This window comes from Macaca thibetana, chromosome 9 (genome assembly GCF_024542745.1).
Source record: "Macaca thibetana thibetana isolate TM-01 chromosome 9, ASM2454274v1, whole genome shotgun sequence".
Taxonomy (NCBI): Eukaryota; Metazoa; Chordata; class Mammalia; order Primates; family Cercopithecidae; genus Macaca; species Macaca thibetana.
Genome location: NC_065586.1, coordinates 55,772,746 through 55,792,219, shown reverse-complemented (window position 1 = coordinate 55,792,219; position 19,474 = coordinate 55,772,746). Strand labels below are relative to the sequence as shown.

At 45.1% G+C, this 19,474-nt stretch overlaps 1 protein-coding gene across 1 annotated transcript in view; it reads left to right on the top strand.

Annotated features, from left to right (window-relative positions):
- Window positions 1-19,474, top strand: part of LOC126962253 (zinc finger protein 532-like) — a 76,490-nt gene that overhangs the window by 50,048 nt on the left and 6,968 nt on the right. The window contains 3 exon segments of the mRNA XM_050803126.1: window positions 2,585-2,697; window positions 3,390-3,493; window positions 3,774-4,021. Of these exon segments, the coding sequence (XP_050659083.1) occupies window positions 2,585-2,697; window positions 3,390-3,493; window positions 3,774-4,021 (465 nt within the window).

Sequence of the window (19,474 nt, the reverse complement as noted above, 5' to 3'; positions counted from 1 at the left end):
GAGCTACCATATGATCCAGCAATCCCACTCCTAGGTATTTACCCAAAAGAAAGGGTGTCAGTATATCAAAGATCAGTATATCTGCACTCTCATGTTTATTGTAGCACTGTTTATAATAGTCAAAATTTGGAAATAGTCAAAATTCATCTGTCATCCATCAACAGATGAATGGATAAAGAAAATGTACAGACACGCAATGGAGTACCATTCAGCTACAAAAATAGAATGAGATCCTATTATTTGCAACAACATAGATGGAACTGAAGGTCATTATGTTAAGTGAAATAAGCCAGGCACAGAAAGACAAACATATGTTCTCACTTATGTGTGGGAGCTAAAATTAAAATAATTAAATTCATGGACATAGAGAGTGGAAGGACAGTTACCAGAGACTGGGAAGTGTAGTGGGGCAGTGGGGGAAGTGGGGATGGTTAATAGACCCAAAAATATTATTAGAATGAATAAGACATAGTATTTGCTAGCACAACACGGTGGCTATAGTCAAAAATAATTTAACACATTTAAAAATAACTAAAAGATTATATGGATTAGAACACAAAAGATAAATGCTTGAGGTAATAAATACCTCATTCTCCATGCTGTGCTTAGTATTCATTTCATGCCTGTATCAAAATATCTCATACAACCCATAAATATATAGACTTGCTATATACCCACAAAAATCAAAAATCAAAAATTCATTAAAAAAATAAAAAGGAAGTGATTCTAATGACACTACCTCACAGAAATCTTAAATGAAATAATGCACATAAAGCACTTATTACAGGGCCTGGCACACAATACATTGTATTAGTCCATTTTCACACTGCTATAAAGAAATACTGGAGACTGAGTAATTTATAAAGAGGCTTAACTGACTCACAGTTTCACATGGCTGGGGAGGCCTCAAGAAACTTAGAATCAAGGCAAGGGGAAGCAAGGTCCTTCTTCACATGGCGGCAGGAGAGAGAAGAGTGAGGAGTGAAGTGGGAAGAGTCCCTTATAAAACCATCAGATCTCATGAGAACTCACTCACTATCACTACAACAGCATAGGGGAAACCGCCCCCATGATCTAATCACCTCTCACCAGGTCTCTCCCCAGATATGTGGGGATTATGGGGATTACAATTCAAGAAGACATTTGGGTAGGGACACGGCCAAACGATATTACGCATTTTCATTAAATGGTGGCTCATATTTTTACTTGCCTTGGGTCAGAGAGAACGGAGGCAGATGGAAAACATTGCAAAGAGAAGAAAAGTATAAACTGTGGGGGCAATGGGGATTGCACTGGCATTTTTTTGAACATTAATAATAACATTGCAAACCCAGTAAATGGTCACCAGACCTAAGTTTGAACAGGCAATGTGTTTAATAAGGCTTGTCGATTGGATTTATGGGTCCTTCCGGGCCTTTCATGGAGCTTGGGCCTGATTTCTACCTTTATTGCTTCTGATGCCCAAGGCTACTCCCTAGCGCAGCTTGACTCCCAACAGGGAAGTCTCATTTACCAAAAAGTCTCAGTGATTCTGTTTTCCCTGTCTTTTTTGCTTTTATTTTTATTTTTTTAGAGACAAGATCTCATTCTGTTGCCCAAGCTGGAGTACAGTGGCATGATCATAGCTCACTGCAACCTTAAACCCCTGGGCTCAAAGGATCCTCCTGTCTCAGCCTCCTGAGTAGCTCAGAGTACCGGCACACACCACCACATCTGGCTAATTTTTAAATGTTTTGTGGAAATAGAGTTTCATGATGTTGCCCAGGCTGGTCTCTGACTCCTAGGTTCAAGCGATCCTCCCACCTTGGTCTCCCAAAGTGCTGGGATGACAAAGCCTCCATGCCCCGCCGTCTCGATGATTCTGAATCACCTCCAGTAAGGGACACCCTCTTCATAGGGCTGAGAGTAACTACCAGTGGGGAACCATGGATTTCGGGGTCCTTCGAGGGTCAGATCTTCGTTCCACCAGGTCCCCATCTTTGCCTGTCATCAATAACCAGCCCCTTGGTCTCCTTGTCCCTTGCCTTCAGCAACCCTGGCAGATTCCTGATGGTGACACTCCCAAGGCCACTTCATGGGATGGACCCTCATGGGTCATCTGGGCCAACCTCCTCCATGATAAAACATGAGCACCAGAGAGGAGGAGGACTTGTCTAGGTTGCACAGGAAGCCTGGGGTTGCTATTGGGCTCACCCAAGTCTAGGGAGCCCAGGAGAGCATTCATCACCACCCCACTCTCAGTAACACTGTGCTCTTCAGTATGCAGACAGCTCACATCTATGTCCTATGCATGATTCACAAATGTAAAGACCACGCACAGGAGCTGGCTTAGCAAAAATTGATAAGTTGCAGCCCTGGTAATCATTATTGTCACTGTCCTTGTATCTCATAGCTTCATACTATGCCGGGGTCACCATGGGCGTGGGCATCTTTGTGAAACCAAGGTTCACACCTTAGTTTGCAGGACTTTGTAAAAGCTCTGCTGTGGGTGAAGAGCCCAAAAAGGCCAACCCCCTCAGCCTCTTGCTCCCAACCCCCAAGCCCTTTCTCCTCCAGGGTACTGCCTCCCACCCTCTCTGGTCAGGGGAGCCCCCCAGAGGAGGAATACTGGCCTGGCAGGGAACACTGGCAGTCTCAGTCCTTCACCAAACAGCAGGGGAAAAGCAACAAAGCCCCATCCCCCAGTGGCCCCAAGATGTGGGTGCCGGGAACCCGTCATTCAGAGACCCCAAATGATGAAAGCAGGGAGGCCAGCCCAGCCAGGCGCAGCTCACCCCGCCCTGCTGGGAAAACCCATTGTGTTTCACCAGGTATCCTGGGGTGCTGTTGTGGGCCAAGAATGACACTTGTCTCTCGCCACCAAAACCAAAGGGTATTCTAAGGGGAGTAGGCTCACCCCGCAGAGCCACACTAGATGGAAGCAAAGCAAGAAGCCAGGGCAGAGCCCACCCCCGCACCTCCCTCCCCACAGCCTCTGTAGACACACAGACTGGCAGAGTCACCGGGGCAGCGGGTGGGACAGGCGGTTCAGGAAGGCAGGTACTTACCACAGGGGAGCATGGTCTCTTCAGCCTGACCCTCAGGTTCTCACCGTGGGCTCCACTGGGCGTCCATAGGACCCTGCAGTTGTGGGCAAAACCGGGGAGACCCATGCAGACATCGTTTTCCTGGGGAGAAAGAAAATTTGATTTCATCAGAGTCCTAATCCTATACAGGACATCGCCTTGCACAGGGACAGATGGAAATAGGCTTCTTCCCTACCCAGGTCATGGGTCTCTGCACTCTGAGTGACAAAAATGGGAGAGCACAGAGCCAGCTCCCACACCCCCCGAAAAAACAAGGAGTCTCTGAGGCTCATGTCCAATCCCACCCCCATCCCCCTTTTTAAGCCCCGCCAACTCTTTCTCGCCTTCAGTCATCAGCTTAGGTGCCTCTTCCTCCAGGAAGCTCGCCTTGATCTTCCTGGGCTGGTTTAAGGGCACTTTCCGTCCATGTGCTCAATTCCTTGTGTTCCCCACTAAACCTCAGGTCCCACAGGAGCAGTGGCGGTGTCTGCCGGGTTCTCGCTCTGTCTTCAGCCCTGCTAAGGTGCCTGGCATACCATGGTCTCGATCCCAAATGAGTGAACTAATGAATGAATGAATAGTAGCCCCAAATCAGGCTGCTCTCACATAACCCACATGGCTGAGGAGAGGTCTACGTTTTATTTTTTAAGAAGGTAAAGTTCGAGGGGGCCTTGAAGTCACATCACTGGCTGCTGAATCTACGAACAGGGAAGCAGCCGCAGTCCCTGAAAGGACCCGTCCCAGCGAGCCAGGGCCTGGTTTTCCTTCTGCAGAAGGCGGAGGGGCTGGAGCGGGCGCGGGCACCCCTGGGCTCTGAGGGGCGCGCCCTGAAGGGCTGCGGACTTCAGGGCCATGATGGCTGTCCCCAGAAAGCAGGAGCCCGAACCGCGGGGCTCACGAACGCCCACTACATTCTCTGCTACAGCCTCGCCACTCCCCTGGGCCTCTCCCCACAGGTAACGCCCAGAACGCGTGCTTCTCCAGGTGGGGTCCTGAGGAGCCTGGTGGGCTGCAGCTGCGGAGCCGCGACAGCCCCGCTGAGCCCGGCCTGGCCTGCACCCTGGCGCCACCGCCTGGCGGAGAGCGGGACTGACGCACTCCTCTCCTCCCTCTCCTCCAGCCCAGATCACGGAGGCGCGCAGCTGCATCTCCTGCCCTGGGCGAGGGGTGTGAGGGGGACAAAGACTTTGGGCACAACACCCACCACATAGAACCTATTCTCTAGTTGGGAAACAAGTCAAGGCAAAGGCGCACAGAGTGAAAGTCAGTGTGTGAGCAAACAAAATACCAGCCAGCAGAAGTTAAGCTTCTATGCAAACAGGCCTGCCTGACTCAGGGAGCAGGGGAGACCGAGGCAGATGAGAAGCCCCCGCCGAGGCCACCAGGATGCCCAGGCCTTGGGGCTCCAGGAAACGTGGTCTCCATGCTCAATCTCGGCTCAGCCTTCCCCAGAAGATGCCTCCAGACAGACAGAGCTGGGTTTTAATCATGCCGCTTTGGTAAGCATGATCTCTGACTAGTTAACTACAGGTGCATTTCCTTAACCTATTAACAAAAAAAGGTGGGGGAGTTAGGAACTCTTGCCTGGCTGTGTTGTTCTTACAATTAAATCATCAATGTGGAGCATTTGACACAGTGCTCAGAATAGAAGCTATTCTTAAAACCAATCCATTCATAATAGGAAACAAAGGCTCTAGAATGGTTACTTTTTAAAACTATAAATCAGAACAGATTCAATATAAGAACGGCACTCTCAGTTCTTACTTCCATTCTGGAGTAGCCGAGAAAGAAGCAGAGGGGCCACTGGCTGCAGAGGGAATGGCCCAGAGCTCCCAGCCTGTCCTGGTTAAGCGGCAGCCATGGGGAGGCCCTAGAGAAATGTAACCAAGAACTGTGGAGATGGCAAGGAGTAAATGCTAGCACTGATTGCTTGCCAAATGCCATTCAGTGAACTACATTCTTTATGAGCACTGACTTATTTACTTCTCACACTACTTCTACAAGTAGGTGTCATTATCATCCCCATTATTTTAGAGATGAGAAAGCTGGGACATTCACAGATTGGGGACCCAGACCAAAGTCACACTGCATCTAAGCAGCAAAACTGAAACTGTAGCCAGGTGTTCTGGCTCCAGAGCCTCTGCTCCCAACCACCAGGCAATACCTGCCTCTCTGATCTGGGAGCCATATTCATTCCCACTTCTCAGGAGAGAAAACTGCTGTTCAGAGCGATGAACTCTTGCAGCGTCACACAGGTAGTCATTGGCAGAGCTGTGATTTTTAGTCTTGAGCTTTCTCCCTAATTCAACTTGGGATAGAGAAAGTAAAAGCCAGTCCCTCTCCAGCAGTCAGAATTACAACAGGTGAACCAGGGTCCTGTTGGCAACCACATTCCCAACCGTGTTGCAGAAGCTGGTCTATGGTAAGAGACAATAAAACCACTACATAGAGAGAAGCAAAGATGAAGCTCTGCCAGCAGAGTTCAAGTCCCGGTTCCGGCCATTCCTGAAATCCAGCTGCAGCCTTCCCTTTCTAAGACTTGGTTGTTCAAATTCAGGGTTTGACTCCAGGAGCCAATAAAGCCCCACTCGGTCCCCAAGTTGTTACAAGTTGGGGAATAGTCACTTGCAACTAAAATGGGCTCTGCCACAGAAGGTGAACTATGGAAACAAGAGGCGGAAACCTAGAAGGCCAGAGGATCTGGAAAAATGAAAGGAAAGAGAAGCTGAGAGCAGCAGAAAAAGGGTACAAAGCTATAAAGAGCCTTTTGCCCATCCTGCCAAACTACCAGCTCCCTCTCGTCCCTGAGCTTGCTGCTTCTGCCCACAGACTGCTTCCCAAACAGCTGTGAAAATATCATGAACTGGTGCTTTTGAACATTTCCTCTTCCAAATGCATGCAAGTTTCACAGCCCCCTGAGTCCCACACATAGACACTCACTTATACCAATTCCTCCTTCCGATAAATCTTCATGCCAGCTAGAATAACTCCCCATCCTTCGGATCCCCCCACACCAAGTAGTCTCCCTAAGCGTATGTTCTTCCTGGCCCCCACTCCCCCGCACCCCCCCAGCAGGGTGCTTCTGGAAAGGCAGATGGCATGAGCGGAGAGCTGACCCCCAGCTCAGTCTTCAGGAAGGCAGGGCTGTTGATGAGTCAGCGGGGTCTGCACTGAAGCATCTGGCCCAAATTACCAGGATGAAGACTTCTTCGGCAAATTGCTCACAGCCCAACAGGCGGCACTCCACGCAGACCACCCCAGCACTGTTGTTAGTCACGCGTGCATTTTAATTTAGCTACAGAAGAGGAAGGAGCAAAGAGCACAGAATAATCCTCTCCTTAGAGAGGAAAATGGGACCTTGGGAGCTTGCATGGCTTCCCTCAGGTCACCCAGCCAGTCAGCAAAGAAGCTCTCAGCAGGGGCAGGCTCCCTGAGCGTGTCCTAATCCTGGTCCATGCAGAACTCTGGTCATTCCGGGATCAGCATCTGCAGTGGTCACATTCCTCACCTTCCCCCTGCCTCCCACCACCTTCACTTGACTTTCTCTCAGAGCTCAAACTAGAAGGGATCTGGTTCAGTTCCATCAACCATTCATTCATTTCCTCATCTATTCAAAGTGGTGAGGCTGGAAGGGGCCTTAGGGCTCATCTGGCCAAACCCTTCCCATCTGGTGTTCACTGGGCTCTTTGACTCTAAGCCACAGACATCAACTCTAGCTAACTGAAGCAAAAAAAAAAAAAAAAAAAAAAAAAAAAAAAAAGACTCAGAGTTGATTTAAAGTAAAAGAAGAAGCTCAATGCATTAGAACATTTTTTTAAAAGCTTAAGATCTGTGTCCTAATAGGACAGGCTCCAGGGACCTTAAGAGCATGAGTTTAATGATCTATAGACTGCATCTTCTAGCACTTTTCCACTGGTGTCTTCTGAGGGGACTTGTTCATGATGAATCCTGGGATCCAGCTCCTCTCTTGCCATAAAACCCCATTCCCTGCCCACCACACCATCCAGATGCAGCCGTGAGTGAGGCAAGGGAGAGAGAGAAAAGCAGACACATTTTGCTCATGAACGAGCCCACTCAGGAGACACCGATGGAAAAGTGCTAGAAAATGCACTCTACAGATCATTAATCAATTGATGCAACTTAAGCAATATATGAGGGGGAAAAAATCTTTGTTGCCAATAATGGAAGCGCCTAAGACAGAACATTCTTCAGTGTCAGCTGGGCAACAGAAACAGCAGGCGGCCATAAGTCAAAGCCCAGAAAGCTTTTGTTTTTAAACTTGCAATGCCAAGGAGGTAAGACAAGGGAGCCAATTCTCAGGGAGGGGAGCCAAATGCATTCAGGTGATATACTGATCAGACGGTCCAGATTCAGTTATTCTCAGAGGAACGATGGCTGGTTAACGAGCCTAGCTGTTGACCACAGCTCTCCAGGAAAAGGGAAATGAGGACTAGTTTTCAAAACCAGAGCTACTTGATGTGACACAAGAACTAGACATGCATGAGTGAGGAGCATCAGAGTGAGAGGAAGGAAACCAGACCCTTCTCTCCCAGACACCTTGATGTTGTGGGTTAGCCTTCATTGGAATAGGACTGATTCCTGGATGGGTGACATCATGAGCTAACACGTGTGCTGCTTACTATTTGCCAGACACAGTTTGCTGTAGTTGGGATGTTTGTGCTCCAAATCACATGTTGAAATTCGATCCCCAGGGCTGGTGGTGGGGCCTGATGGGAGGTGTTTGGATCTTGGGAGTGGATCCCTCATGAATAGATTAATGCCCTCCCTGCGGGATGGTGGAGGGATAAATGAGTTCTCACTCTGTTCTCGCAAGAGCTTTTTGTTTACAGGCATGTGGCACCCCCTCCCTCCTCTTTCTCTTCCTCTCACCAGCGATCTCTGCACATATAGGCTCCCTTTCACCTTCCACCATAGCCTGGAGCTCTCAGCAGGAGCAGATGCTGGTGCCATGCTTCCTGCACAGCCTGCCAAACCGTGAGCCAAATAAACCTCTTTTCTTTATAAGTTATCCAGCCTTGGGCTTTCCTTTATAGCAACAGAAATGGACTAAGACACTGCGCCAAGCACTTTGTAAGTATTAACTCCTCACAGTAACGCTGGGTGTGCTATGACTACCCCATTTTACATATGAGTCAACTTTGTCACAGAGAGGCTGAGGAGCTTGTCCAAGGTCACACAGCTAGTAGTACAGCTAAGTTAGGATTGGATCCCAGTAGCTCAGTTAGGAATGCCTGACTTCTCTGTTGTCCCACCAATTCATTTGTCCCACTAATTCATTTAGTTGTCCCACTAATTCATTTGATCCTCACAACCACCTTAGGAGATAGGTTCTATTATTGTCACCATTCGGCAAATAAAGAAACTGAGGCAGAAAGAGATGCAGTGACTTGCCAACTCCTCAGGCTGTGGCAGAGCAAAGATGTGAGCTCGCCTTCTCTCATACTTGCCTGAGCACTCGCCTACTGTGATGCAAAGCCACCAACAGCCAGAAGAATAAGGAGTTGCTGCTGATGCTCCCAGCATGCCACCATAAATCTGCAGACTACTCTAGTACTCTGGTCTTCTAACCTGCCATTTGGGACCTGCCTAAGCTTTCCAATTTGAGCTGTTTTTCTCTGATATCACAAGAAAGTACCTCTGTAAATTCTGGCCATGATAATATCTTTTCTTTCACTTGTTGATTACAGAGCTCTGGTGTATAGCCAAACTGCATTATTTGAGGTTTCTTAGCATACATAAAATTGACACATTGATATAGCATGTAATGGTCATTTATTTTTCATTCCCATTTTTTTTACTTCCCCATAATATAAGGAAGAGCTGCATTTGATCCTAAACTCAAGTGGCCACCTCTGTGTCCTAAATGAGCCCCAAGGATAATCTGCCCCATTCATCAACACTTTCTAGTTTGCACCATGTTAGTGACTAAGGGGACACCAGGGGAGCAGATATGATCTCTATTGGCAATGAATTCAGTCTTCTGGGAAGATTCAGTGCAAACGATAGTTGAAATAAAACATGGTGAGTGCTACTGTAGGAGTGTTCCCAAATGCTTCAGGAACAAAAAGAAAGAGAACCCAGCTCTTGAGATAGCAGCAGGAAAAGAAGTTCAGCAGGGAGACAGGGTCAGATTGAACACAGCTAAGGAGGCTGTGCAGTGTTACAGGAGATGTGGGGGCGGGGAGGTCTCTGAAAGGATCTAGGTAGGAGGATATTTTAGTTAGGAAAACCACCCCACCCTTCTACATGCATGGAGGGCAGGCTAGAAGGCAACAGTGGTAGGAGAAAGGAAACTAAGTAGAAGATGACGGGGCTAGGCATGGTGGCTCACGCCTGTAATCCCAGCACCTTGGGAGGCCAAGGTCAGGAGTTCGAGACCAGCCTGGCCAACATGGTGAAACCCATCACTACTAAAAATACAAAAAACTAGCCGGGCATGGTGGCAGGTGCCTGTAATCTCAGCTGCTCTGGAGGCTGAAGTGGGGACAATCATTTGAACCTGGGAGGCGGAGTGAGCCAAGATTGTTCGCCTGCACTCCAGCCTGGGCAACAAGAGCGAAACTCCATCTCAAAAGAAGAAGGAGAAAGAGAAGAAGAAGAAGAGTTCAGGCAGGAGATGAGGGTTAACTCAGGCAGAAGCACTGAAGATGGGAAGAGAAAATGGATTCAAGAAAAAGAAATCAGAGGTAATAAAAATGAGGTTTTTCCCCCCTGTGTGATTCACTTGAACTTCAGATTCATTTGCCACAAAACTTTGCATCTGACTCTCATCCTGGCTGAAGCATTGTGGAGATCTGGTTTTTAGGTTAAGTTCAAACTTCTGGGAAACACAAGTCAGATGGGAAGACCAGAGTTTCAGTGCAGATATGATCTCTACCAGCAATAAATTCAGTTTCTGGGAAAGATTTGGTGTGATCAGTTCTGTTTGCTTTTGAGTAAATTATTTGCATTTTCTGAAACTCAGTCTCATCATTTGTAAAGTCAGAATTATGATATCTACTTCTGCATCTTATGGCATAAGCTAATTTGGGTGCCAACATTGTCTCATCCCTTTTCGTCTTTTCTAATAATAATGATAACAACAGCAGCAACCTCCAACATTTACCAGGCACCTAATATGTACCAGGCACTATTCAACATGCACTAATTCATTTGATCCTCACAACCACCTTAGGAGATAGGTTCTATTATTGTCACCATTCGGCAAATAAAGAAACTGAGGCAGAAAGAGATGCAGTGACTTGCCAACTCCTCAGGCTGTGGCAGAGCAAAGATGTGAGCTCGCCTTCTCTCATACTTGCCTGAGCACTCGCCTACTGTGATGCAAAGGAAGTCCAGCGCCTCCTCCCTGGGCCCTCCCTCCTCCCCTGTATTGTCCAGGAATTCTGCTTCTTCAGTCCAGCTCCCTGGCACCAGATGGACAAAGAACAACTCCAGCCCTATGCTGCCATTGCTGGATGCTGCCACACGTTGTCGCTATTGAAGGCGTATCCTGCACAGTTGGCTCTGGTGGTCTGTTGATGGGATGTTCTTGCTGGTTCTGGTTCCTGTTCAAGCTCCCAAGCAGAGGCTCTGAGACTTCATTTCCCTTTTTTTTTTTTTTTTTTTTTTTTTTTTTTTTTTTGAGACGGAGTCTCGCTCAGTTGCCCAGGGTGAAGTGCAGCGGTGCAATCTCTGCTCACTGCAACCTCCACCTCCCAGGTTCAAGCAAGTCTCCTGCCTCAGTCTCCCAAGTAGCTGGGATTATAGGCACGCACCAGCACGCCCGACTAATTTTTTGTATTTTTAGTGGAAACAGGGTTTCCCCATGTTGCCAAGGCTGGTCTTGAACTCCTAGGCTCAAGCGATCCTCCCTCCTTGGCCTTACAAGCAACACAGAGCTTGGAAGATAGTGAAAAATTATCTGGCCAAGTTCCAAAAGAGTCCCAGAATCTAGAGAGATTAGTAAAACAACTTGGCCTCTATTGTTCCAAGTTTAGCTGTGCTTCTGGGCTTTGGTGGCCTCAAGGTACTATGGGAAAAAAGTTGGCATCCAGGGCCCACCAAGTGTCAGACCCAATATATGATCTGGCTTTGGGATGTGACCCCAAAATGCTGCACACTTGAAGTAAGAACAACAAAAAACAAACCAATCCTCGCATAGATGAAAATGTGGTTCAAAAATCTGAGTGGTGGAGAAAACAACAAGGCCTGAACTTGAATTAAGGTAATTCTGTGTTGGTAGTGCTCCCAGTCACCTGGCAAAAGGAATAAAAAACTATTTTTAGACGACAAGGGCACAGCATAGGCCTTAAATTATGTTTTCCAAGCACAATGTCTAACACAGAGTCAAGGATAACCAAGTACACGTGAAGATAAAATGCTATGGATGGGGCCGGCTGCCATGGCTGCCATGGCTCACTTTGGGAGGCTGGGGCAGGTGGATCACAAGGTCAGGAGTTTGAGACCAGCCTGGCCAACACGGTGAAACCCCATCTCTACTAAAAATACAAAAATTAGCCGGGCATGGTGGGGGGCCCCTATAATTCCAGCTACTCAGAAAGCTGAGGCAAGAGAATCACTTGAGATCGTGCCACTGCACTCCAGCCTGGGTGATAGAGTGAAACTCCATCTGAAAAAAAAAAAAAATTTAAAAATGCTATGGATGAGAATGAACAGAAACAACAATAGACCCACCCACAGGAACTGCAAATAATGGAATCATCAGTAGATGCCATAAAATAAATAGGTCTACTATGTTCAAGGAGATAAAAGTTTATTTAAACCATTTTGGCAGAAAACTAGAAATCATAAAAAGTGACATAGCAGATGTGTAAGGAAACTGTGAACCCTGATCATCTGAGATGAGTCTCAATTAATTTAGAAAGTTTATTTTGCCAAGATTGAGGACACGTGCCTGTGACACACCCTCAGAAGGTCCTAACAACATGTGCCCAAGGTGGTCAGAGCCCAGTTTGGTTTTATACATTCTAGGGAGACATGAGACATCATATGCAAGATGAACACAGGTTTGCATTGGAAAGATGGGACAACTCAAAGCAAAGATGGGAAGACTCCAAGCAGGGCAAGGTTTCCAGGTTATAAGTAAATAAGAGACAAACGGTTGCACTGAGTTTCTGATTAGTCTCTCCAAAGGAGACAATCAGATATACATTTATCTCAGTGAGCAGAGGGGTGACTTTGGGTAGAATGGGAGGCAGGTTGACTCTAAGCAGTTCCCAGCTTAACTTAACTTTTGCCTTTAACTTAGTGATTTGGGGGCCCCAAGATTTATATTCCTTTCACAAAACCAAATAGATTTTTTAGAATTGAAAAATACATTATGAAAATTAAAAATTCAATAACCTTTTTTCTGTCTGATTTTATCTTTTTAACAGCTTTATTGAGGTACAGTTTACATACAATAAAATCCACCTATTTAAAGTGCATAGTTTGATAAGCCTGCCTATGCAGAGGAGTTTTTGCAGTATAGAAGAGAAATTCTGAAATTATGAATCTAACAGTTTAAATTAAGAACGTAATTCATATAGACTACACCATTCCCAGCTACAATCCTCTCTTTCAGAGAGAAACACCTTTGCTCTCCAGTCATTTACAGTCCTTCAGAATGGAAGCAACTGGCTCCATGGTTCCAGGTTTTATTCCCCTTTGAAATGTAAATTAATAGTCTCAGAAAGAAAAACGGGAACATCTCTACTACAGAATGCAAGCATTTGGCCTGAAGTTGGGTGGGTGGGAGTTAGAAGAAGATAAATCTTATTGCCCTTTGAATGGGAGCAGATGGCTTTAGTCCTAACACCCTCTAACTTTCTTTAACTCAAATATCAATAACATTTGCTCAGAAAGTCCTAATTGTGAAGAGACATGAAAATAATTGCTTCTTGACAGATCGAGATGCAGAGGATATGGTAAGACAGTCTAACACGTATGTTTTATTGGTATCCCTAAAGAAAAAATAATGGGAACAGAGGCAAATGTGAATAAATCATTACTAGAGATTGTCCAAAACTAATAAAAGGCCAGGCACAGTGGCTCATGCCTGTAATTCCAGCATTTTGGGAGGGAGGTTGAGGTGGGCGGATCATGGGGTCAGGAGTTTGAGACCAGCCTGGCCAATATGGTGACACCCCATCTCTACTAAAAATACAAAAATGAGCTGGGCATGTTGACACGCAACTGTAACCCCAGCTATTTGGGAGGCTGAGGCAGGAGAATTGCTTGAATCTGGGAGGCGGAGGTTGCAGTGAGCCAAGATCATACCATTGCACTCCAGCCTGGGCAACAGTGCAAGACCCTGTCTCAGAAAAAAAAACAAAAAACAACGACGAAAAAAACCCCACTAATTAAAGACATCAAACCATGTGTTTAAGAAGCAGAATAAATCTCAAGGCAGAAAATTTTAAAAATAAATCAACATGTAAATACATTATAGTGAAACTGCAAAAAACCAAAGACAAAGAGAAACCTTAAAAGATGTCTTTAGAGAGGCAGCAGTTAGAGTAACAGCTAAATTCTCAAAAGAAACAATGGAAGCTAGAAGACAGTAGACTGACCATTTCAATGCAATGAAAGAAAATTGTTGGGTGATCAGACCCAACACCAGGTCGTGGGGGTGACAAAGTCCAGCAGAGTGAAAGGATTGAGAAAAAGACAGTTTGAGAGAGAAAAAGCTGGGACCAGGGGCCGTCGCTAGTGTATGGAGGCTGCGAAGGCCCTGAGCTCCAGAAGCCCACACTATTTATTGGTAATCCAACAAAGAATCAGGGGGTGAGAATGTGGAGGTCAAAATGGCACATTGCATTAAGCACATGATTTACAGTTGTGATGGTTTAGCATTTGCTCTGCTACTTGAGATAATGGAGAGCAGGTTCTTTTAACTCAAGATACAATCGATCCTGGGAGAGCAAGGAGCAAGGAGCCAGCAAGTCTAGACACATTCCAGAGCCACGAGCCCTGGATTCTATTCAAGCCACGAGGGATTTTATGCCCTGGGCTTAGATTATGGTGCATCAGAGTAGCCTCCCACCCTTTAGCACAGAGCTTGGTGTTCCAAAGACCACAAAGGGTTTTAGACCCTGGACCCCGGACATGTTCCAAGACTTTTTTACATTATATCATACATGCAAGCCCTGCCTCAGCTTCTCCCAACACTCAGCTTTTCCCAACAGAAAATAACTGCTGATATTGTTTGGATATTTGTCCCACCCAGATCTCATATTGAATTGTGATCTCCAATGATGGAGGCGGGGCCTGGTGGGAGGTGTTTGGGTCATGGAGGCAGGTCCCTCATGGCTTGGCATTGTCTTCATAATGAGTTCTCACAAGATCTAGCCATTTAAAAGTGTGTGTCACTTCTCCCCATCTCTCTTGCACCTGATTTTATCATGTGTAGTGCCTGCTCCTGCTTCACCTTCCACCATCAGTAAAAGCTCCCTGAGGCCTCCCGAGAAGCAGATGCCAGCACTATGCTTCCTGCACAGCCTGAAGAATCGTGAGCCAATTAAACCTCTTTTCTTATAAATACCTAGTCTCAGGAGTTTCTTTATAAGTGCAAAAACAGTCTAATATAGAAAATTGGTACCTAGCATGGGGCATTGCTATAAAGATACCTAGAAATATGAAAGCAGCTTTGCAATTGGGTAATGAGCAGAGGTTTGAAGAGTTTGGAGAGCTCAGAAGAAGACAGGAAGATGAGGGGAAGTTTGGAACTTCTTAGAGAATGGTTAAATAGTTGTAACCAAAATGCTGATAGTGATATGGACAACAAAGTCCAGGCTGATGAGGTCTCAGATGGAAATCAGAAACTTACTGGGAACTGGAGCAAAGGTCACCCTTGTTAAACTTTAGCAAAGATCTTGGCTGCATTCTGCTCTTGCACTAGAGATCTGTGGAAGTTTGAAGTGATGATTTACAGCATCTGGCAGAAGAAATTTCTAAGCAGCAGTGTTCAAGATGTGCCCTGACTGCTTCTAACAGTCCACATTCAGACGCAGGAGCAAAGAAATGACTTAAAGTTGGAATTTATATATAAACAAGAAGCAGAACTTAAATGTTTGGAAAATTTGCAGCTGGACCATGTGACAGAGAAAGAAAAAGCTTTTTTGGGAGAGGAATTCAAGCAGGCCGTGGAATAACCACTTGTATAAGATATTTGTATAACTAAATGGAGCCAAGTACCTTTATCTAAGACATGAGGAAAAGGCCATGAAGACATTTGAAGACAACCTTTGTGCCTGTCCCTCCCATCCCAGGTCCAGAGGCTTAGAAGGAAAGAATGGTTTCATGGGCCAGGCCCAGGGCCCAGTGGCCCTGCACAGCTTCAGGACACTGCTCCCCACATCCCAGCTACTCCAGCTCCATCTCTGGCTCAAAAGGGCCCAGGTACAGCTCAGGTTGCCACTCTGGAGAATGCAAGCCATAAGCCTTGGTGGCTTTCATGTGATGTTAAAACTGTAGATGTGCAGAATGCAAGAGTGAAGAATGCTAGGCAACCTCTGCCTAGATTTCAGAGGCTGTATGAGACTGCCCAGGAGCCCATGCAAAACCTGATTCAGGGACAGGTTTTCCTTATAGAAACCCTCCACTAGGAAAGTACTAAGGGGAAATGTGAGGTTAGAGCCCCCACACAGAGTCCCCACTGGGCCACTGCCTAGTGGAGCTGTGAGAAGGAGACCACCTTTCTCCAGACCCCAGAATGGCAGATCCACTGGCAGCTTGTACCCTGCACCTGGAAAAGTCACAAACACTCAACTGTGAGAGCAGCCACAGGGGATGTACCCTGCAAAGCCACAGAGGTGGAGCTGCCCACGGACTAGGGAGCCCACCCCTTGCACCAGTGTCCCCTTGTTGTAGGACATAGAGTCAAAAAAAGGTTATTTCGGAGCTTTAAGATTCAAATAAAAACCACAATGAGAATTCAAATCAAAACCATCTCACACCAGTTAGAATGGCAATCATTAAAAGATCAAGAAACAACAGGTGCTGGAGAGGATGTGGAGAAATAGGAATAATTTTACACTGTTGGTGGGACTGTAAACTAGTTCAACCATTGTGGAAGACAGTGTGGTGATTCCTCAAGGATCTAGAACTAGAAATACCATTTGACCCAGCCATCCCATTACTGGGTATATATCCAAAGGATTATAAATCATGCTGCTATAAAGACACATGCACATGTATGTTTATTGCGGCACTATTCACAATAGCAAAGACTTGGAATCAACCCAAATGTCCATCAGTGACAGATTGGATTAAGAAAATGTGACACATATACACCATGGAATACTATGCAACCATAAAAAAGGATGAGTTTGTGTCCTTTGTAGGGACATGGATGCAGCTGGAAACCATCATTCTCAGCAAACTATCACAAGAACAGAAAACCAAACACCGCATGTTCTCACTCATAGGTGGGAATTGAACAATGAGATCACTTGAACACAGGAAGGGGAACATCACACACTGGGGCCTATTGTGGGGATGGGGGAGAGGGGAGGGATAGCATTAGGAGATATACCTAATGTAAATGATGAGCTAATGGGTGCAGCACACCAACATGGCACATGTATACATATGTAACAAACCTGCACATTGTGCACATGTACCCTAGAACTTAAAGTATAATAATTAAAAAAAAAATTAAAAAAAAAAAGATTGAATGACTGCCCTGCTGGGTTTCAAACATGCAGGGAGCCTGTAGCCCTTTTCTTTTGGCCAGTTTCTCCCTATGGAATGGGAATGTTTATCCAATGCCTTTGTACCTTGGAAGCAAGTAACTTGTTTTTTATTTTACAGGGTCATAGGTGGAAGGGATTTGTTTTGTTTCAAATGAGACTTTGGACTTTTGAGTTAATGCTGGAATAAGTTAAGACTTTGGGGGACTGTTGGGAAGGCATGATTCCATTTTGCAATGTGAAAAGGACATGAGTTTAGGAGGAGTCAGGGGTGGAATGATATAGTTTGGATATTTGTCCCTTCCCAAATCATGTTGGATTATGACCCCCAGTGCTGGAGGCAGGGCTGGTGGAAGATGCTTGGATTATGGGGGTGTTTCCCTCATGGCTTGGTGCTGTCTTTGTGGTAGTGAATTCTCACAAAATCTGGTCATTTAAAAGTGTGTGGCACCTGGCCAGGCACAGTGGCTCACGCCTGTAATCCCAACACTTTGGGAGACCAAAGTGGGCAGATCACCTGAGGTCAGGAGTTTGAGACCAGCCTGGCCAACATGGTGAAACCCCGTCTCTACTAAAAATACAAAAGTAGCCAGGCATGGTGGTGCACACCTCTAATCCCAGCTACTAAGGAGGCTGAGGCAGGAGAATAACTTCAACCCGGAAGGCAGAGGTTGCAGTGAGCTGAGATTGCACCATTGCACTCCAGCCTGGGCAAAAAGAGCGAAACTCTGTCTAAAAAAAAAAAAAAAACAAAGTGTGTGGCACCTCTGCTCACTCCCCATCTCTTGCTCCTGCTTTCACCATATGAAGTGCCTGCTGCTGCTTCACCTTCTACCATGAGTAAAACCTTCCTGAGACCTCCCCAGAAGCAGATGCCTCTATGCTTCCTATACAGACACCGGAACTGTGAGGCAACTGCACTTCTTTCCTTATAAATTACTCAGTCTCAGGTATTTCTTCATAGCAGTGCCAGAATGGCCTAATACACCTACCTGTTAACATAGAAATTTACAATTTCCTTTACCCAGGAAAAAAAACTCACCGACAATAAGTACAAACTAAAGATATATTCAACAGATAAAATCTGAGCAAGTTCACCACCAGTATACCAGTATTCATTCTTCAGCTTGGAGCCAAGAAAGTAATATGTGTGTGTGTGTATACATATATATTACTTATATATGAGTATATATATGTATGTATATGTGTGTATATATGTATGTATGTGCCTGCATGTACATACTCACATCCATCAAGACATTATTTGTTTAATAAATACATACATGTTAATATATTAATTACATATTAATATGTATTAAACACATACATAATATATACATATTTATATAATATATAAAGACATACATATTAAGCAAATAAAATAATAATAGTATCTTGATGTATGTGAGCATCCACATGCATCTACACAAATACACATACACACATTTCTACATATTTACCCTTTCCAACACTCTTCTTTCCTACAGATCCAGGATTAATCTGGTGTATTAGGCCATTCTTCCATTGCTATAAAGACATACCTGAGACTGAGTAATTTATAAGAAAAGAGGTTTAATTGGTTCATGGTTCTGCAGGCTGTACAGGAAGCATGGCAGCTTCTGTTTCTGGGGAGGCCTCAGGGAGCTTATACTTATGGTGGAAGGCAAAGTCAGAGCTGGCTATCTTATAAGGAGGGAGCAGGAGCAAGAGAGAGAACCAAGGGAGGAAGTGCTACACACTTCCAAACAACCAGATCACATGAGAACTCACTCATAATCACAAGAACAGCACCAAGGGAATGGTGCTGAACTATTTATGATGAATCGGCCCACAATCGCCTCCCACCAGGCAGCCTCACCTCCAAGAATAGGGATTACAATACAACATGAGATTTGGGTAGGGATGTAGATGCAAACCATATCATCAGGTATCATTTCCTTTTAACCTAAAATTTTTATAATTTGCAGACTTATGTAGTGCAAGTCTACTTACTGGACTAAGTTCCTCAACTTTTCCCTGTCTACAAATGTCTTTATTTTGCCTTTATTTTTGAAGTATGTATTTTGAATGCTTTTTTTAATTCTTTAAAGAAGCCATTACATTGTCGTCGGCATTTTTAATAAGAATTCAGCCATCATTCTTTCTTATTGTTACCTTCTTAAATGTATTTGCCCTTTTTCTCTGATAGCACTTAAGATATTCTCTTTAGTATTGGTTTTCAGCAATTTGACCATTATGTGCTTTAGTATGGTTTTCTTTGTATTTATGCTGCTTGAGTTTTAATTTTTCTCTTTATGCGTCGGTTTGGATTAATTTAATTAACCTATTTTCAAGTTTACATATCTTTTCTTGTGCTCTATTCAATCTGCTGATAAGTCCTTCAAATGAATTTCTCATTTCAGGACTAGAATTTCCATTTTATTCTTTCGTAGAGTTTCAGATTTCCTGCCGAAATTTACAATCTGTTCACACATTTTGCTTTTGCTTGGCTTTTCCAGTGAACATGTTAACAGTGTTGTAATACTTATTTTAAAGTTTTTGTCTGCTGATTTCAACATCTGGGTCATTCCTCATTCTGTTTTTGTTTTCTCTTGATTATTCATTACATCTTCCTGCTTTTTTTTTTTTTTTTTTTTTTTTTTTTTGAGACAGAGTCTCACTCTGTTGCCCAGGCTGGAGTGCAGTGGTGCGATTTCAGCTTACTGCAACCTTCGC